We start from the raw sequence: 23,100 nt of genomic DNA on the forward strand, positions 1-23,100 counted from the left end.
TCTCAGTACATTCCAACCTCCTAAACACAACACAATATCATATTGAGAATTAGATTAGTAAGCACTGGAACCTCAGGTCAAAACTGTGCACTTGGAACTCTCTCAGTACATTCCAACCTCCTAAACACAAAAATATCATACTGAGAATTAGATTAGTAAGCACTGGAACCTCAGGTCAAAACTGTGCACTTGGAACTCTCTCAGTACATTCCAACCTCCTAAACACAACAATATCATATTGAGAATTAGATTAGTGAGCACTGGAACCTCAGGTCAAAACTGTGCACTTGGAACTCTCTCAGTACATTCCAACCTCCTAAACATAGCAATTCTTATTGAGGATAAGATTAGTGAGGATTGGAAACCATAAATCTAACTAAAATAAAATGCAATGTATAAAAGTGCAAACTATGCCCATCAAATACTAAAAAAGTTAAATACATGGTTAAAAATTGCTTAAGTATAGTGAGTTTTATATTATTTATCGTATGAACATTCATATCCATTTAGCATGGTTTTAGTCATTGTGAACATGAACTCTTACAAAAATTATAAATTAAATTATTAATTAAAATTATATCTCACATCCAATATCATATACCTTGTGAAATTTAAGTATATTTTATTAAGGCTAAAATAATTATAAGCCTTAAAGACTTTTAAAGTTCAATAAATTATTTATAACTTTTGTGTATAACTTTATTATGTACAACAATTTTAACAAATGGGAAATATATAGGATGCATAAGTTTTTAAAAACCATTACTTACAATATACAATAGGTCATTCACAATACAATCACATAACATAGTAGTTCTACTGTTGAGTCTACATACGCAGGTGATAGAGTCTACAACAGACTGCCTGCTGAATCAAGTAGTTTCAGAGCACATATTCAGGCTTGGCTTTTTCAAAGACCTGTTACAACATAGCAGAGTATCTGGACTGTCCCAACAACTTCCCATGAATACAACTGTATCAAACTACCCAATTTGTATTGTATGACACCATTTTCAATTTTGATAATTGTAAAATAGATACTGTAAATAAAATTACTGATAATTGTAAACTCTAAACACTCTCTCTCACACACTATAAAGTTTAAATTTGTCTGTAGCATAGAATGACAATATGACTTGGAATTCTGTTATAATCATTATTTTGTGAGATGTTCAGAATCTTATAAAAGGAATTTCCACCTGTCAGCCAAAACACAACAAAACTCGATGGTCAGCAACAATAAGCTGAGTTTACAGTTGGTGTTGAGGTAAGAGATTGTGGTTTAGTTGAAGCTGATTAAATCAAAATCACCTCAGACATGACTTACAGTTTATTGGCTGATGAATAAACACGATCATTTCTGTTTCACTACTAAAACATAAACATTACAGGTGGATCATTCAATAATTTTAAAAAAGTACAACTATAATAATAATCAAGTGAAGCCAAACATGAAATAAATCACTTACATACAGACACATTAACTATATGCAGCTTTATACCCTATAACATCTCAAACACAATATTACTCAGCAAGATAAGGTAGAATTTCAACTGGATTTTCCTGGAAAAATTCTCAACTTAAAAACCAGTGACAAGCTGAAAGCCACTTATTTCTGTTGGACAAGTTCTTGATAAAATTATAGGGATGAAGAAAATTATGTTAAAATATAAACAGGAAATAGCTTTCCAACTTTAATTAATTCGTACGACTCCACTAACCCTCCTAGGACTCGCCTTAGTCAACTACTTGAGCTGCTCTCAGTCATAAAACAAGTAGACTGCTCTCTTTATTATTAAAGAACTCTTCCAATAAGACTTTCAGTAGACAGTCACCCATATTCACAGTAAATAGTGGTGCAGAATTCACAAGTGTATTACATTTCAAAAATCTACTGTTTAGTTAATCTTGTAACACATTTTTATGCGTCGTCGTATGAGCACAATACAACACAAACGTGACTGACCTAAAGAGCTGATATGGCTGGTGAGCATGACTTCTTTGGCAGTTTCGATGTTGTCCATCGCCATGCAGGACTCGTAGAAGTATTTGGTCTTCCATGCGAAGGAACTGATCTGAGTGGGGTGTGGTTGAGTCTGTATCAGCTGCCGAATCCGGTCCCTCGCTGAAACACATCACAAGTTACAAATAGATGCTGAACTGTCTGTACAATAAGTAGACCAGGCATAATCTATCATCATTTCTCCAAAATTGGATTTTCAGATTAGGTAATGACAGAAAATGTTTATCAAAGAAATTACTCGCCCCCAACATACAAGGAAAAATACAAGATAGGAAAGAGGTATCAGCTTAAGTCAGCAAGTCAACAAACTAAAATGAAACGATGGCAAGAAACACACGCCATGTTTTCAAAAAACCTCACTTCGTGTAAGTGAAATGTTTCTTCCATCTCATGATGTCTCCCTCTATATCCGCTGTGCTCACCAAAGGTTTGCTCTGTGAAAGATTGCATGTTCTCCTCTCCTCAAACAAGCTAAAGCTTAATATAATCAACTTAAAAAAATAAGGCAAATATAATAAACTATCCCAAACTCTCATGGAAGAGTTATTCCGGATACTTGATTGTTAACCACACAATGTAGTAGTAACCTTTGGTAGTCATATTGCAGAATAGGAAGAGAGCTGTCACTTTGTACAGAAGTTACATATTTCCCATTTACAAAATCTTGATTAGTCTTACAATAGCCTTTTGATCAGTATTGTTGTCTTGCATTTTACGTTTAGTTTGTTTTCATTGATGTTTCAATAATGATAGAAACTGCATCACTTAGGATAATAATTGAGGTAGTGTTGTAGCTTATTTTGTGGTTCTACGTTTTAATCAAAAGCTTTGATGGCTTAATGCTTTTTCTAAATTAGTAAAAGAAAAAATATATACACAAATTTCATGAGATATGTCTTACTTTTATGGAAACAAGGTAATAATTTACTTTTCATGGTTTTTGTCTTGATTAATGGATAATAAATAATATCTCAAAAAATGTGAAGCTCAAATTCTTCAGTCAAACTTTGCAAACCGAATTATTTGAAGTCACAACAGTTTCTACTCCATACCATTACAGCCAGTTGTAAATGCAACCACCTTGATCTCAGCCTTACGAGAACAATGTTAAATTTCAAACACTTTTACAACCTTCATTTTAGTTGTAGTCTTCATGAATTACATCTCATTTTCAGATATAATTAATAAGCATCAAAACACTTACTATATTTTTCAATAATTTTATTGGTTGTATTGAAAGATTATCTCAAACTTCTTTGTACTTCATCTAAACGATAATATTAATAATTAAAACGGGTAAACTTTAGAAGGAAAACTAGAAAAACGTTTGGATGTGTATTGATTATATCTTTAACATAAGACATCTGAAAGTATCTGAATTAAAAAAAGGGTAAAGAATGTATTATTTTACGGGTTAAACTAAGGCTAAGAAGCCATATTTGACCCTCAACCTGGAGACCAATGGCTTAAAGGTGACTCCCGAACTACCATCAACAGCCGGGCTGGCAGGCTGCTTGCAAGAACAGGATCGAGTGCGTTCTCACATTCACATAATTATATTTTGCCCCTTAGCTTTAAAAATACAGTGCAACTTTTTGTTAGTTACAGTGAAAACATTTACCTTATCACTCATGAATTGTAAAATATATAATAGATGATAAAGGTATGTGGAATTTTCTTTTGAAAATCAGACGACTCCTACATTATTAGGGAGGGTTTGCTTTTATATACATTGGAAAACCACCACTATAGTGATGCATTCATGACAAAACACCAAAATGGCCTAAAGGAGCACCAAGAAAATTTAAAAAGTATAAAAAAAATTTAAAGTTCCAAAAGTAAAGATAAAAACCAGTGAAGATTTACACAAACTTATATTTACTCATCAAGTAACTGTAAGTAGTCAATCATGGACTGTTGATGGCCATAATTATCCACTATCTTGATTGATGTACAACAGTCCATAACCAGCAATCAGTTCAAACTCATCACATTTTATCTGCCTTGGAAAGACATCTGTAAAGAAATTCATCGTAAAACTACACATACCAGTAGCTAGAGGTTTCCAGCTTTAAAATACGCTGACAAAACTCATTTTTTTGTATAAAAAAATGGCAATGCTATAACAATGGCAGGTATTCAAGTTTTTTTAAAGGTTTATTATTAAATAATTTAAGAAACATTTTGTTGAAGGAAACCATAATTGTTTTCATAACAATTCCATATTCATTCTAACACAATCATGTACTTTAATATGATATAATGTGGTTCAGGAACATTTTTGTTACTCACTCTTGAACTCCAAATGCCTCCTGAGACTCCACGCACTCCTGTCCGCTGGTAGGGGATGGTTCTGGAGCCACCGGCCACAGGCAAACTCTCGGAAGTCGTCACAGGCTGAAACGTTTGGGTCCATCCTAGGCAGAATCTGTAGAAAGCAACAAAGAATGAGTTAAAATAGAGGTTAACTCGGAGCTCAGGGCAGATATGTTAATGTATACATAAACAAAAAGAACACTCTCATTAATTGCTTGTCCTACACATTACGAAAGACCAAAAACCCAGAAATTCATATCAGATTAGTTTGTATTCAAAAACAATCTTTATATATTATGAAAAATAAACTGTTGTACTTTTATGTTTTCAATCAATGATTCTTCTAACTTTTAATTTAAATGAAAAGTCACAAACAAGTTTTTACAATTTAACTCGGAAAACTACTTGTTATAAGGACATGGAAAATTATCTTTTGGCTTATAAATGTAATGCAGATGTAGAATACAGGTGAACTCTACTACAACTTGGCGAGATGTTTTCCTTGTGTATCCTTGACTGTGTTTATATCCTTTTATGTAACTTTAGTTAGAATATGTTTTATAAGATTTCAAGTCAGGCCTACAGATAAAGTATGTTTTATAAGATTTCAAGTCAGGCCTACAGATAAAGTATGTTTTATAAGATTTCAAGTCAGGCCTACAGATAAAGTAAAACTGATAATTACTCATTTTACAAAGCAAATAGAGCATTGCAGAACCCTTAAAAATCATTTTTGTATAAAGTGACCGTAAATACTCTGAAATGTACAAATGTATGGAAACGATTTAAGTTTTTAAGATTAATTCTTTAATATAAGATCATTTTTTGATACTTTTCAATACGTATACAGGATGTATTGTAACTTGTAACAAAGATTGTCATTGACATAAACTTAAAGCAACCAATTCCATGAAATGTGAGGAAACAAATGATATATTCACAAGATACCATTTGCCACATGAAACAGTGAAAATTACAAAAATTATGTTCAAAGAGGTTGAAACAGCAACTATTTCCACTATGGTATTTAGGTTGTTATTAGTTATTATTTAGTTGTTATTGCATTTATAAATAATAAAATTTTTTGTTTTACACACTGCCATTTCAATATGTACAGGAACAAAAATTACCAAATTGAGTAGAATTGAAGTATTTGAATTTCAGAAATAAGTATATACTTTCTGAAATGCAAATTTTATTGAGGTGTATAGCCATATAACAGGTAATGTAATTCATAGCATTTATGAATTTGTACATTCGTTACATTTTGGATCTTAAATACTCATATGTAAAGAATATGAGATAAGTTTAACGTATATTCGATTCATTGTGCAATTTCAAGTACTTCCCATATTTATATTCAGACCTAGTAGAAATTTCAAATTTTTACTTTAAATACAATTGTGAGGTAAGCCTACATCACTAAATTCCAGTGAGAACTGGCTGGTACAGTATGAATGCAGTTGTTACAATGCAATGTTTAGTTTTTGTAATCCTAATACCCTTATAGCTAAGAAGTAGACTATGTCCTCTTAAAATTAAAAAAAAAAAAACTGTCCAAATTGGTCATTTCATTTAATCATCGAATAGAATGTCAATCAGGTAAAGATAAAATTAGTGTTTTATGGATTCCATCTTTAAATTCTCTAGTAGGAAAACCAGAAAACGTCGGTCGGATGGTGACAGGTGAACCCCTATCATCGGGCGCTCGTAAATCGCTCTTAAGAGGCGCATACTGGCGACCATCTTCATTTCATCCCTTTCCATCCGGATTAACCGAAACTGTCCAGGACGACAGGATTTGATTTGTCTATCAACGCGGCGTGAACGGATTGCAAAGTAAACTGGCAAGTCACCACAAGTCTCTCTGAACTGGGAATAACGAGTAATGTCTAACACGAGTGACTAAGACATAACTGATACAAAGTTATTATTATACTGTACTTGTAAATTATAAATAATCAATTAATTTACTACAATGATTGCTATATTTCTGAAGTTGTTTAACCGGTGTTTAGGTTATCCGACCATGTCCGGTCCCATCACGGTCGGCCGAGAGGGAGGCTACAGTAATAGCAACGCCGCTTTTACAACCTCACTTTCTATCATACAGGTTAATTATGGGCGATGAATCATCTTACAGATACAATCAATACGCATCCTAACGCCTTGTAATTTTTTCAACAAAACTATTTATTTTCAGAAAAGAATTTAAAATACTTTTGGACTTCACCGATTCAATATTCAGAAGAGGGGAATACTTTACAAGGGGAATTAAGTGAACAAGCTGATAAACAGTGAACACTGCATCATGTTAATCGGCGGAAGCTGAAGCAATATCCTCCGAGGTAATGATGCAACGCTGCGTCACTTACTTTCTACTGTGATGTTGAACGCTACAGATGTACAGCCCGTGTAACTGTAAGCTGATAAACCGTGAACACTGCATCATGTTAATCGGCGGGAGCTGAAGCAATATCCTCCGAGGTAATGATGCAACGCTGCGTCACTGACTTTCTACTGTGATGTTGAACGCTACAGATGTACAGCCCGTGTAACTGTAAGCTGATAAACCGTGAACACTGCATCATGTTAATCGGCGGGAGCTGAAGCAATATCCTCCGAGGTAATGATGCAACGCTGCGTCACTGACTTTCTACTGTGATGTTGAACGCTACAGATGTACAGCCCGTGTAACTGTAAGCTGATAAACCGTGAACACTGCATCATGTTAATCGGCGGGAGCTGAAGCAATATCCTCCGAGGTAATGATGCAACGCTGCGTCACTGACTTTCTACTGTGATGTTGAACGCTACATATGTACAGCCCGTGTAACTATAAGCTGATAAACCGTGAACACTGCATCATGTTAATCGGCGGGAGCTGAAGCAATATCCTCCGAGGTAATGATGCAACGCTGCGTCACTGACTTTCTACTGTGATGTTGAACGCTACATATGTACAGCCCGTGTAACTATAAGCTGATAAACCGTGAACACTGCATCATGTTAATCGGCGGGAGCTGAAGCAATATCCTCCGAGGTAATGATGCAACGCTGCGTCACTGACTTTCTACTGTGATGTTGAACGCTACAGATGTACAGCCCGTGTAACTGTAAGCTGATAAACCGTGAACACTGCATCATGTTAATCGGCGGGAGCTGAAGCAATATCCTCCGAGGTAATGATGCAACGCTGCGTCACTGACTTTCTACTGTGATGTTGAACGCTACAGATGTACAGCCCGTGTAACTGTAAGCTGATAAACCGTGAACACTGCATCATGTTAATCGGCGGGAGCTGAAGCAATATCCTCCGAGGTAATGATGCAACGCTGCGTCACTGACTTTCTACTGTGATGTTGAACGCTACATATGTACAGCCCGTGTAACTATAAGCTGATAAACCGTGAACACTGCATCATGTTAATCGGCGGGAGCTGAAGCAATATCCTCCGAGGTAATGATGCAACGCTGCGTCACTGACTTTCTACTGTGATGTTGAACGCTACATATGTACAGCCCGTGTAACTATAAGCTGATAAACCGTGAACACTGCATCATGTTAATCGGCGGGAGCTGAAGCAATATCCTCCGAGGTAATGATGCAACGCTGCGTCACTGACTTTCTACTGTGATGTTGAACGCTACAGATGTACAGCCCGTGTAACTGTAAGCTGATAAACCGTGAAAACTGCATCATGTTAATCGGCGGGAGCTGAAGCAATATCCTCCGAGATAATGATGCAACACTGCGGCACTGACTTTCTACTGTGATGTTGAACGCTACAGTTGTCTACAGCCCGTCGTCAGCTATGTAGGCTATTTATTTAATACGAGCCGATCAGTTATTAACATGTATATTTATTACATGTTACTCCACTAACTCTACTTTGCTGTATAGCAACCACAGTGAAATAGTTTTAACTATTTAATTGGCACTATATGAATCTAGTTTATAGTTTAAGGTGAAATAAGAATTAGTTTCATATCATACCTTCAACTTTTCATGTACCAATAAAATGACTGTGTCCAGTTTGTGCAAATTTGTCACATTACAAAGATCACGTTATTATAGAAGTGTTGTTACCACTGCGACTCTGTCTCCCTGTGTTTATTATCAATCTTGGATTGCCATAACCCATGCTAAATGTTATGTTCAGACCCAGACTAGTTGATTTATTTACCCGTACCAGGGCATCGTCCTATCTGGACCTAACTTGTCATAACATCAGGTGCACAAATGAGATGAGTCAATGAGAACACCTCTTCACTTATATTTTGTAGTATACTTCCTCTGATATCGAAACGATGTTGAGTTCATTTTGAACTTCTTCGTCACCGATATTTTCCGATCTCTTCAGACGAACGTGAATCCAGATTCTAGGGGTCAAGTCTGTAACAGCATCAGATCCCAGGCGCTGGCGCTGCATCAAGAGAAAGGTGAACCGGGACCGAACTCAGCATTCATATTGAATCAACCCTTTCCACCATACCTATCTTATGAGTGGTCATAACTTGATTGAAAGCAAGCCTTGACATGGGAATAAATCTATCTCACATTTTGTTAAGAACCATTTGATATAAAGGAACCTTAACTTCTGAAGGTGATTATTGCTATTATGGGACTCTGCCTTATGGGATTCATTGGGTCTGAATGACGAACTTTTCGTATTTACTTGAGACTTGGGACAGAAAATGCGGCTCTCAGACAGACAAACGTTGGAATATTTCACTGAATTTCAGTGTTAAACTTTACTACGTTTGGCTAATGCCAAAAAAGAGATTATCAGTTTTAGAATCATCTGTCGGAAATAACGTATACGATACGTATAAATAACAAACATGACTCCGGATTTCAGATGCTGCATGTAGGAGGAAGGTGAACTGGAGCTAAATTCATCATTCACATCGGATCAGCCTTTCCCACCAGAGCTGCTTTATGTGTAGAAGACTCGGTTGCCCCACCGTACTTCGGGATCGTGTCAGTCTCAACATCGTAGTGCGCTCAATTGTGCACCTGATGAGACAATGAGTCTACGTCTTCACCTAGTTTGCACTACTTCTTGTAGTCTGAGTGTCTCTGATGTCGAAACGATGCGGAGGGGGTTGGGGTTCGTTTTGAACTACTTCGTTCTTCGTCGCCGACTATTTAATCGATCCCTTCAGACGAACATGACCCTAGATTTCAGGAGTCAAGTCTGCAAGTCAGATTTCAGACGCTGAACTAAGAGGCAGGTGGACTGGAGCTAAACTCAGTATAAATAACTTAAGAGTTCGCAACGTATAAATGACTTATGACGTTTCAAGGGCGGTAACATGATGTATATTCTCAAATATAAATTTAAAAATGTAGAAATATATTTTTGATGTAAAATTTCTTATTTTGTTCCCTTATTGTGTGAATATGTTCCCTTAAAATTAAAAAATTGGGAACCCTACCGTATCTCTTAACTACAGATGAGAATTCCATAAACCACACATAATGCTCAACGATCGTATAAAGATTAACCATTTATCTGGGACACTGGTTGACTAATTTGTCTGTGTCACATCTGGACATGACCCAATGGACATCGAAGAACAGCACATATCTAACCGCAAATGTTAAATCAATTAAAATGAAACTGTCTGAATCAATAACAGTGGATGGAAAAATATTGTAAAGAAAAATGCAATGACATTAATTCTGGAATATACACACGGCCACACGTTTCCACAAATTAACAATAATAACTCGTATACATCGTAACAGTAACCATATTTATTGTTAGATTAAATCTTAAACAATAAATTAGTAAAGTGACAAAAGCGCTGGACAGGTTTCCAGAACCAGTCAAACCAGCGATATTAAAAGTTTGTGGCCTGCAACTCTCCAAAACCACAGGAAGGCCTACTTATGTGGTTAAAGAGCAGTGTAATATTTTCTGAGTAGAGCCTCTGTGCTAAGAATATAATGGGTTTCAGTTGCAACCGCAACAAATAAATATGGAACTTATTACTTCCCATTACTTATAACGTGTGTCCAGAATCGCACAGTACCCGCAGATCTGGAGAAGGATAGACTATTGTTAGAGGTGAAGACCGTTAGCCGAGACTAGTATTTGATAGTGTAGACATGCACATGCCTAGACGTGTGTCCAGAATCGCACAGTACCCGCAGATCTGGAGAAGGATAGACTATTGTGAGAGGAGAAGACCGTTAGCCGAGACGAGTGTTTGATAGTGTAGACATGCACATGCCTGGACGTGTGTCCAGAATCGCACAGTACCCGCAGATCTGGAGAAGGATAGACTATTGTGAGAGGAGAAGACCGTTAGCCGAGACGAGTGTTTGATAGTGTAAACATGCACATGCCTGGACGTGTGTCCAGAATCGCACAGTACCCGCAGATCTGGAGAAGGATAGACTATTGTTAGAGGTGAAGACCGTTAGCCGAGACGAGTGTTTGATAGTGTAGACATACACATGCCTGGACGTGTGTCCAGAATCACACAGTACCCGCAGATCTGGAGAAGGATAGACTATTGTGAGAGGAGAAGACCGTTAGCCGAGACGAGTGTTTGATAGTGTAAACATGCACATGCCTGGACGTGTGTCCAGAATCGCACAGTACCCGCAGATCTGGAGAAGGATAGACTATTGTTAGAGGTGAAGACCGTTAGCCGAGACGAGTGTTTGATAGTGTAGACATACACATGCCTGGACGTGTGTCCAGAATCACACAGTACCCGCAGATCTGGAGAAGGATAGACTATTGTTAGAGGTGAAGACCGTTAGCCGAGACGAGTGTTTGATAGTGTAGATATACACATGCCTGGACGTGTGTCCAGAATCACACAGTACCCGCAGATCTGGAGAAGGATAGACTATTGTGAGAGGAGAAGACCGTTAGCCGAGACTAGTGTTTGATAGTGTAGACATACACATGCCTGGACGTGTGTCCAGAATCACACAGTACCCGCAGATCTGGAGAAGGATAGACTATTGTGAGAGGAGAAGACCGTTAGCCGAGACTAGTGTTTGATAGTGTAGACATACACATGCCTGGACGTGTGTCCAGAATCGCACAGTACCCGCAGATCTGGAGAAGGATAGACTATTGTGAGAGGAGAAGACCGTTAGCCGAGACGAGTGTTTGATAGTGTAGACATACACATGCCTGGACGTGTGTCCAGAATCACACAGTACCCGCAGATCTGGAGAAGGATAGACTATTGTGAGAGGAGAAGACCGTTAGCCGAGACTAGTGTTTGATAGTGTAGACATACACATGCCTGGACGTGTATCCAGAATCACACAGTACCCGCAGATCTGGAGAAGGATAGACTATTGTGAGAGGAGAAGACCGTTAGCCGAGACTAGTGTTTGATAGTGTAGACATACACATGCCTGGACGTGTGTCCAGAATCACACAGTACCCGCAGATCTGGAGAAGGATAGACTATTGTGAGAGGAGAAGACCGTTAGCCGAGACTAGTGTTTGATAGTGTAGACATGCACATGCCTGGACGTGTGTCCAGAATCACACAGTACCCGCAGATCTGGAGAAGGATAGACTATTGTGAGAGGAGAAGACCGTTAGCCGAGACGAGTGTTTGATAGTGTAGACATGCACATGCCTGGACGTGTGTCCAGAATCACACAGTACCCGCAGATCTGGAGAAGGATAGACTATTGCGAGAGGAGAAGACCGTTAGCCGAGACTAGTGTTTGATAGTGTAGACATGCACATGCCTGGACGTGTGTCCAGAATCGCACAGTACCCGCAGATCTGGAGAAGGATAGACTATTGTGAGAGGAGAAGACCGTTAGCCGAGACTAGTGTTTGATAGTGTAGACATGCACATGCCTGGACGTGTGTCCAGAATCACACAGTACCCGCAGATCTGGAGAAGGATAGACTATTGTGAGAGGAGAAGACCGTTAGCCGAGACGAGTGTTTGATAGTGTAGACATGCACATGCCTGGACGTGTGTCCAGAATCGCACAGTACCCGCAGATCTGGAGAAGGATAGACTATTGTGAGAGGAGAAGACCGTTAGCCGAGACTAGTGTTTGATAGTGTAGACATGCACATGCCTGGACGTGTGTCCAGAATCGCACAGTACCCGCAGATCTGGAGAAGGATAGACTATTGTGAGAGGAGAAGACCGTTAGCCGAGACTAGTGTTTGATAGTGTAGACATGCACATGCCTGGACGTGTGTCCAGAATCGCACAGTACCCGCAGATCTGGAGAAGGATAGACTATTGTGAGAGGAGAAGACCGTTAGCCGAGACTAGTGTTTGATAGTGTAGACATGCACATGCCTGGACGTGTGTCCAGAATCGCACAGTACCCGCAGATCTGGAGAAGGATAGACTATTGTGAGAGGAGAAGACCGTTAGCCGAGACTAGTGTTTGATAGTGTAGACATGCACATGCCTGGACGTGTGTCCAGAATCACACAGTACCCGCAGATCTGGAGAAGGATAGACTATTGTGAGAGGAGAAGACCGTTAGCCGAGACTAGTGTTTGATAGTGTAGACATGCACATGCCTGGACGTGTGTCCAGAATCACACAGTACCCGCAGATCTGGAGAAGGATAGACTATTGTGAGAGGAGAAGACCGTTAGCCGAGACGAGTGTTTGATAGTGTAGACATGCACATGCCTGGACGTGTGTCCAGAATCACACAGTACCCGCAGATCTGGAGAAGGATAGACTATTGTGAGAGGAGAAGACCGTTAGCCGAGACGAGTGTTTGATAGTGTAGACATGCACATGCCTGGACGTGTGTCCAGAATCGCACAGTACCCGCTATTGTGCGTGTCGTGTCCAGGGTACGATGCCAAGACACGTTTCTCGTGACCATTACAAACAGCGTTCTATCATACCACATCTATCCGACGCTATCGTCTCCAGTGTGTGGTACACAATATTACAATACAGTTGATCATTCTCACAATAATTGTTGTGTACGCACAATCGGGCGGTCTATTTATTGCGCCTGTATGTATAGGTCTTGTTCCTATTGAAGACTTTTAGATTTTAGATCATGTTGGCATCTAACGATGTTCCATTATTACATTTCTAGGATATCACTAGAATAGTAAATAGGCTATAGTCACGCTCGTCATTGCGAAGACAAGGTTGTCATGCTTCACATTTCAATCGCATCACACGAAAATCAAAAGTGAAAAAACCAATCTAGTATTTGATTGGCCGGTGTCCCAGTTGTTTGCCAAATGTTGTTAACATTGTAAAATGTTTGTGACGCTAAAAAGCATTCACCGCCTTGGGCGTTGTGGCATATTTGTCCAGTTTGGCAACTTCTTGATGAAATGAACGATTGTCTGTGAGAGTAAGTTCATAAACCAACGTTCTGTGCCTCCCAGTTCGGTAATTTACCTCGCCTCTAGTCTCACACGGATGTATATCCCGGTCACTAATCACAGCACGTTTAGACACAATGCAAAGTAGTATCCAAATTCACGATTATATCTACCACACTCCTCATTTGGTTATTTGGTCGCACAGGCCTGCACAATACAAATCCACACGAGTTGGGATAAATCAGTCAATAATAAGCTGTCATCAGAACCTGAGTAGGGATAATTTTGGGTAAACGTGGTCAATGTGATCATTCCAAGTGAACCTTTTATGAAGGGGATTTTGAACTGTCGACTACCTCCAGTATGGACTTTGCTAACACGACGGCAGGATCATACTCCGAGTCTAAAACCGCAAATCAAAGTTCAAGACACATGATTTAACAAAAGATTGTTTTGAGATTAACCCTGTTGAAATACTGAATACAATTTTTGAGACAGTCTGTCATATAACAAGACAAGTCTGTTATTCCAAAACAGATTCTGAATTTCTTTTGATACAACAGAATCATACATAAGTAGGAGAGAATCACACAAGCTGAACATTTAGATATTCCCAGTTTGTGTGTGAGACAGGTAACCCGAGACGAGGTGTCGTCACCCCGCAGGCGGCAGCAGCAGACCGTGGCATCTGCGGTCACTGAAGGTACACAATAGTGTATCGCGTGCGGCTATCGGGTGTCTCGTCTTGCTGTGTTCGTCTCCACGGGCCGGAACCGCGAGCCTCGACCTCCACCTGCTTCGCAGACCTTCACAGTGTAAGAAACGGGGTAAAGATAGAATGAAAGGTTCACGACCTTACAGCGATTTACTATTATTGGTATAGTTAAAATATCAACCAGATATATATATATATATATATATATATATATATATATATATAAGTATTATCTTAATTTTTTATATTATAGATATATAAGTAATTTGTGTTATCAAGTTATTGGTACTCATAGTAATGATTAATTATAATTCACCAAACTCCAACAGTTACATTGGTCCTGATGGTTTGGTTTTACCTGATTTAGACGGCTGCGCAACGCTAGCATCAGTCCTCAAAGAAGCCAAGAAGTAATACCCAAAATTAACTAAGAACCCGGCCAGATTCCACTTCTCTTCCGAAAGGCTAAATGCCATAACAAGTGACTACATATTTGACAGTGTACATAGACACTTTGCCAATTTCGTGGTATGAAAAAAGTTATCACAGAACACAACTTACTGTCCACGAGGAGCAATACCACGGAGGAGGTCTAGGAGTCTTTTCCAGAATACACCAGTTTTATGGAATTAAAACGCTTTTTGTGGTGTATCACAATGATCCACGGCGAGTCACAAGCTGACAACTCAGAGGCCGGCGGCGGGAGATTTGCGACCACAGTTCCTTGTCTCACACTGTTCACTGACAACATGGGCCGACAGGCGTTCCTCTGACAAAGTACGAACTGGCCACCTTGTCTGAGGAGACGCGAAACAATGGCCAGGAGTTTTGTTTCAGAACCTCTTTCCAAACAACCTGGAAATGGAGATTCAAACTTTCGTCCAAACTTACTTATGTCTCTTGTTTCAACATTTGTAGAAAAATCGTTTCCGAAACACTTAATACCAATTTGAATTAAATTTATTTGAGCGCTGAAATCTAATGAATCAAGATAAAATTTAATTTTGTACATACTTACTAAATGATATATTTAACGTGGGTTATCATAATTCGATATAAATATGACAACAATCAATCAATGTATTTAAATTGTTAGTCCAGGTTTAACCCTCCTAGTGGCGGTCATTTTTTCCTGTAGTGGCGGCATGTTTTAGAGCCTCGTGCAAGGGTTTAAAAAAAATTTATTAAAAATATAAATTAAAAGTAATATATATATAGAAGTATATATTTTTGTGTTCAGAATTAAACATATAATAATATTAGCATTTAAAGTTGGCCTTAAAAAAATTGTTACTAAAATTTTTTTCCATGAAATTCGAAGTTTACATTTTTTTTAATTTGGGGGGGGACCATACCTAGCAAACCAAGTTATAGTAAGAAAACTATAAAAGTGAGATAGCCATTTTGTGTCACATTTATTCTAGTTTCAGAAAAACATAAGCATTATACAAATTTATGAAACTATAATAACGCTATATAACAAAAAGCAGCGATGCGCATAAATTGTGAAAATAGGGTGTATATGTAAGAGTGTGCTAATAAATGTTTTACTAATACAGTTTTACTTGAATACATGTTATATTGCATATTTTATTACTCAGAATGAAGTAAACTGTACAGCAGCAGTAAAATAAATTCCATAACTTTTTTTTGAAGAGTCAAAAAAAGTTTCATTTTGTCATTACTCAAAACTTTTGCGAAAAATTTTCAAACAGCAAAGTATAAAACGTTTTTCAAAGCTTGTATTATATCCAAATTTATAAATCTACGGTTTACATCTGATGGAAAATTTTATGTAGTTTTAGAAAACCATAAACTGTGTCTAAATATATGGAATAATACCAAATTTATAAAATAAAATATAATAATGCGTACCAATCAGAAAAAATTCAAATTTACAATAAAATACACAATTTTACAAAATATGTTAATATTTATTTACATCACTGAAAATTGATGAAATAGGTTGAATTGACCATAAGAAAACAGTATAAAAAAATTAATTACGTGAAATGAATTTTAGCCAAGTCATTTTGCCATAGCCTACACAGATTCGATAATTCATCAAACATATTTCTGTAAAAAGAAATTTATTTATTCTAAAATATATTTATTTGCACTACTGCAATATCTTAACAACTCACTACACACTAACCACGACACTAAAACACAAAAAAACTACTAAAACTTCAGCGAACGGCAGCGACAACATAGCGGTCACAATAAACTGCATCGTTTTCTTTTATGTTCCAAACTACTAACTTGGTACGTTGCAACTACAATACAAAGAGGAATAAAACTATGGTATTCCTTAGGCTTTTTCTTCCCGAATCCAATGGTGCATGAATCGAATCGATACGTTGCCGGAATATATTGTAATAAGTGATTATTGCAAGGGAATATTTGGCCGACAAAAATTTGTGGAACAACACTTGGAGGGTTAAAATTAATATTACGCAGTAATCACCGGAGGTGCCTAAAATACTGGTGTTGATCCGTAAAATATACGGGAAAATGGCTATCATCGTTGTTGCCCTGGCCTCTTCATATTTTAACAATATTATTGAGACAGTTCATAATACGAAGAACGTCTGGCACACAAGAATAAGTCAATACGCAGGGAGGGTATACAATATAGTGGCAGTGGCCATCAGAGGCAGCCTCGACCGTCAATAATGACGAAGCGGAGCGGGCTCCTTTACCGATTTTCATCACTGTACCATCACAGGTTCTACAAGTACCTGCTATTTCAAGTCGATATCAATAAGATACCACGATGGACCAGGGTTTGTCCACGAAATTAGGTTGTTAAAACCACAAGTGGTAACTTCAGTACACGTCAGTATTACAAACTATAATTCGGTTCTCCATACAACCAATAATAAAAAACGGGCGTTTGAGACATCTTCAAATTTTACTTATAAACTAAAGTGGGCAATCCCAGAATATATTTCTGGGAGAAGGGAGATGATATATACATAAAATTATACGTTTAAAAAATAATTGGCTGAGCGTTAGCAAAGCTTGTGATTCAAAGGACTGACGGAATATCTAGAAGGTACTGAGTTATAAACTATACATTTCCCATGAAACTGTATTTATACATAAGTAAAATCTAGTTCGATGATGGTGCACGACCTTCCATAGGATTTGGCTGAGCATAACGTTTCCTGATTTAGCTGTCCATAATCATTTACTAGTAAACGGTGCCCTAAAAAATTTACACGGTTTGAAAGATTGTATTGTATGAAAGAAAACACAAGTAGTTCTAGCCTTTAAATGTATAATATGACTACCGTAAAAGATTTGTATAAAAACGTAACATTATTTGTTTATAAACAATCAGAAGATGTATGTCCAACCTTTCCTCTTGGAGATTGACACTCAGGATGACGAATTTATGGAGCTTCGTTCACAAATTATGTAAGGTTAGAGCATTAACCCTGTACTTAAAACTGTTATAAATTACTTAATCTATCCATTGATTTTGAATTTAATTAAACTAAGCAAAGTACTGAATTCATTTAACACGATCAAGTGATGGTATGCTTATCCCATGTTAACATTAAAAATTTTTTAATATTATACTCTTAATATTCTTACAAACACTGTGCGTTTCAACCTTGTCTTAGAACTGTTTCGCACCTTTCGTTGGATGTCCTCCAAATTTAATTTACAAATGTCTTTGTATTTATCACACATTCTCGATCTCCCAGGATCCTGTTCATACCCGCTACTTTGAACAAAACCACCTTAAGGTCTTGATGAACTATCAACACAGCGAGCAATAGGAATAGACCGAACCCAAACATTTAAAACATTAATATAGGACTTCGTAAAATTAGTTTCATTTACGTACGTAGCCGTGGTACCTAGGTATTGTCGTATACTAATTTTTTAAGATTACGAAGGTGAGAACAGCAAAGCAAAGTGTAATTTACTCTGCGATGGTAGCGTTTCTGTTTGTCTAAGCAAGTTTTAGTCTTATCTGGGTTACTGAGTAATTCTGAGAAAGCTATAAACACTCGGAACACGTGTAAAGTAGCTAGACATGACATACAAGGAACACGTGTAATGTAGCTAGACATGACATACAAGGAACACGTGTAATGTAGCTAGACATGACATACAAGGAACACGTGTAATGTAGCTAGACATGACATACAAGGAACACGTGTAATGTAGCTAGACATGACATACAAGGAACACGTGTAATGTAGCTAGACATGACATACAAGGAACACGTGTAATCTAGCTAGACATGACATACAAGGAACACGTGTAATGTAGCTAGACCTACATGACATACAAGGAACACGTGAGTGATGATCAAGTCTATAGATCCTAATCGCATTCAGACATATCCAAAATACAGTACATCTTATCGGAAAAACAAGAGTTATAATAAATATTAGCTTTCTCGTTATTACTTATTATAGGACCTCATTAAAAGTTATTGTACATTATCTGTTTATCCTGTATATTCTGAATTCGTATGAAAAGATCTGCTTCTTCTAAGTTTTTTAAAACTCCAGCTATAAGAAGAACATTTAGAGAAGATATCTAGGTCTAAGGGACTTGTTGTTGACATTCTCGAGACTTACTTGTAAGTATGGTTCCCTTAGAAGAGGAATTCCTCATTTAAAAAAATCTAATACGAACCCTCAGTTTAATGACACATCATTGGGAAATGACAAAATACTAAAGAATGTTTGCACGAACCGAAGGTATGAATCTTTCATTTTCTAGACCTAAAAAAAGAAAATGTAATATTTATCCGACAGATTAAAAGGTCCTAATTAATTAAATGAGGATACATTTGAAATAGAGAAAATTCTCATTATTAGATAAACATTGAAAATGGGATAAATTTTTAACACCTACAGATTTCAAAAGTCAAGTTATGATGTATTATATTCAAGGACATGAAGAATTATTAAAAATAATTTATCTTAAATGTTTATCGTACAATGAGCATGTTTAAACGCATATTTAGTTTCTTTGTAGATGTTTATATGCATTTTTATCTGTCCAATTGAATTTTATTAAATAGAAAAATACAAAAAGATATAGGCACCTTCATGCCTATTAATGTTTGTTCTAATACTACCTAATAATAACTTCTTTCTTGCATTGATACAATTACAATTGTGTAGCAAACGTCAATCATTATATTATTATATTCTAACAATCCACACACACTTTTACACATTCGGACATACCACCAATCACACTGCTAACACCAGAATATGGGGGTGGTTGTTAATTGCTGATTATTCCAGCGGCATTGGAAAAACATGTCAACTGTGTATAATGCACTTGACACCAAAATGTATTTTGAAAAGATTCTGGTTTTGATATTTATGCAGTCAAGGAGGTAATTGATTACTTAGACAACAACTTACGAAGGGAGTCGTATGAAGACTGCACTTCTATGTTCTTCTTTAGTTCTATAGTTGTCCCTGCATCTAGTTCCGTAAGAGTTAACATCCCTGCCTTGCGTCCAAGCGCACTTTGATACTTTGATAGGGCGACCTCAAAAATATAGAGGCGGTGGATTTCCAGACGAGAATTTTAAGTAAATTAAAGTATCTAAAGCGCCAAAACGCCCAAGAAAATATTGGGATGGGACGACAGTATTAAATTTCAAGTTCAAACACAGAATTTCTCAGCACAGTTTTAGGTTTGGTGCACCTTGAATAGAAAGCCTTTTAAAAGCGGCCCGTGTTTGTAGAGCGCTATCTGGCGATAAGCGGTGACAGACGAGCCTCCCCACACAAACACGGCCTAGCCTAGCCTACCTACCTACCTACGCTAGGTGACAGCAAGGTTGCTGATAAGGGGTGACCGAACCTTGGACTGTTCGACGCGGAGGTCGCTCCCGCCGCGGCAGGCCCGTCTTCTGAACCCTTCTTTACAACTACTTTATCCCAAAAGTCAAAACCAGAAGTCTGATTGATCAGTCCAAATATTATTACCGTACTGCTCACAAACAATCTAGGTCACGGGTTATTTGAATCCAACATATTAGATAAAGCAAGCAGTAGAGATCTGAATGAAGAAAAGGAAAACTGATCAAATTGAATACTTGTTTATCGAAACCTTCAAAAAATTGCTATCAATCGCAATAGAGACTTCCGTCAGATAACTACTACCGCCAACTCGCGGTGCATATCCAACTTCAAGCCCGCTCACGACGAGATGTGCTCTATCGACTCCCAAACATATTTTCCATCATTAACCCTTCCCCCTATCAAGAAACGACAATGTTTTAAAATCGTATTTAAGAGCAATGTGATTAGAGAGCAAAACAAACTAAAGTACTACTAGACTACTCTGAGGGGATTGAGAATTACAAATGTTGTGAGTAAAATAGTAGCACGAATACATAGCACAAGTTTCACAAATGTGTAGACACGTGCTATAAATATCGTGTGCAAGTAGCACCAATAGTGTGCATAACTATTAAAAAAATGTGGATGAGTATTTAAATGTTGTGCCCTAACATCGACACAACATATTTCCTCCAAGAACGAATTAGATATTTCAAATATATTTACTTTATCTATTCCATTAAAATTTATCTGGCATAATTGTTAAATATTGAAGAAAAGGACAAGACCAAGGTACTTGAACGTAGCGTTTCAGGTTGTCCACACACACGTCCAACACAATGTATAAAATCCAACATCTACTTAAGTAAACATTTTTTTTAAATCAAGTAATTTTTCCAGTTACGACGTTTACAATCCATATATAACGATATAACGAAGCACAAATGCCGATGTGGTGACCTGCGGGGCTGCGGCCGATGACACATTACCCATTAGTTGTGGACCGTAAAATCGTTCTTCCGGCTCGAACCGAGACGTTGACAAACACTCGTGTCCGACCGCTATTGTTACTCTCGGAGACGCCAACGCCGACACAAGCAGCCAGTTGTGGTGACCTGCGGGGCTGCGGCCGATGACACATTACCCATTAGTTGTGGACCGTAAAATCGTTCTTCCGGCTCGAACCGAGACGTTGACAAACACTCGTGTCCGACCGCTATTGTTACTCTCGGAGACGCCAACGCCGACACAAGCAGCCAGTTGTGGTGACCTGCGGGGCTGCGGCCGATGACACATTACCCATTAGTTGTGGACCGTAAAATCGTTCTTCCGGCTCGAACCGAGACGTTGACAAACACTCGTGTCCGACCGCTATTGTTACTCTCGGAGACGCCAACGCCGACACAAGCAGCGAGTTGTGGTGACCTGCGGGGCTGCGGCCGATGACACATTACCCATTAGTTGTGGACCGTAAAATCGTTCTTCCGGCTCGAACCGAGACGTTGACAAACACTCGTGTCCGACCGCTATTGTTACTCTCGGAGACGCCAACGCCGACACAAGCAGCGAGTTGTGGTGACCTGCGGGGCTGCGGCCGATGACACATTACCCATTAGTTGTGGACCGTAAAATCGTTCTTCCGGCTCGAACCGAGACGTTGACAAACACTCGTGTCCGACCGCTATTGTTACTCTCGGAGACGCTAACGCCGACACAAGCAGCCAGTTGTGGTGACCTGCGGGGCTGCGGCCGATGACACATTACCCATTAGTTGTGGACCGTAAAATCGTTCTTCCGGCTCGAACCGAGACGTTGACAAACACTCGTGTCCGACCGCTATTGTTACTCTCGGAGACGCCAACGCCGACACAAGCAGCGAGTTGTGGTGCTGCTGACTCACTTAGGACTTGAACTACTGGCGACCACTGGTGATCATCTCTGGCGATTAATCTACACAGTCTTTGGTTAATTGGCGTAGACCGAAACTGTTGGTCCTAACTTCCGTTTCCATCTAAAGGTTCTTCAACGAACAATTGAGGACAGAGCAAAAATAAATTATTTTATAGAAGAATTTAAAGTGTATTATGAAATGGGGTTTGATTAGTTAAAGAATTTAAACCTGATTTGATACACCGATTAAACAAGACTGTATTAATTTGGTGCATATGTTAAAGAATTTCAGTGTGATTTTGGTGCAATATTATAAGTTAGGTCCATTAAATTTTTCAATGAACATCACTAATATTATTAAAAAATTGTCTCTTCTTATTAACACAACACCACTGCAATATATTACTCGCATCAGGCAATACAATACGACCTGACCACCACACGTTGGTATTGTATTCGCATAATAACTAATGGTATTATAGGATCAATTGATTTATTGATTGATTTATCACGTTATCAATTAAATAGAACTGTATTCATTTCACTCGCTTTTTCTGAATTTCTACAGGAGTTGGTGCTCGGACATCTACATTTTCCCGACGTAGAAAGACGAGTGAGAAAGAATTTCCTTTTAATAAGCTGAAACGTCCCCAGCAGCCGGTTTATCATGTCACCAGCGTTTATTTAGGACCAACAGAATCCGTCACTCGCCGAGTACCTCTGTGAACAAGGGGTTAGAAGGATCAGACCCAGAATTCATAGGTACTGCTGATCACGACCTAAATGCAAAATAATATGTCCCATAACTCTAATCACATCTGTGTGGACACTGCGTGTGGAGTGCTAATGTTGTAGTACCTGTAAGTGCTTTGGCACTTTTCTGGATCACCATCGTCAGAATCCGTAGTCTATGGATGAGGTAGCGACGGATTTGGCTACGGCTGCGATGGAAGTTTTACCAGAGGAAGAGAATATTATCCCAGTAACGCTTCCATCGCCGA

The 23,100-nt window shown here is 38.3% G+C and overlaps 1 protein-coding gene across 1 annotated transcript in view; it reads right to left on the reverse strand.

Moving 5' to 3' along the window:
• Positions 1-23,100, reverse strand: part of LOC124366481 (endothelin-converting enzyme 1-like) — a 101,790-nt gene that overhangs the window by 41,002 nt on the left and 37,688 nt on the right. Inside the window, exons 2-3 of the mRNA XM_046823068.1 lie at positions 4,317-4,452; positions 1,968-2,126 (exon numbers count right to left, since the gene is read on the reverse strand). Coding sequence (XP_046679024.1) covers positions 1,968-2,126; positions 4,317-4,452 — 295 coding nt within the window. The remainder of the gene's footprint in view (positions 1-1,967; positions 2,127-4,316; positions 4,453-23,100) is intronic.

This window comes from Homalodisca vitripennis, chromosome 7 (assembly GCF_021130785.1).
Source record: "Homalodisca vitripennis isolate AUS2020 chromosome 7, UT_GWSS_2.1, whole genome shotgun sequence".
NCBI classification, from domain to species: domain Eukaryota; kingdom Metazoa; phylum Arthropoda; class Insecta; order Hemiptera; family Cicadellidae; genus Homalodisca; species Homalodisca vitripennis.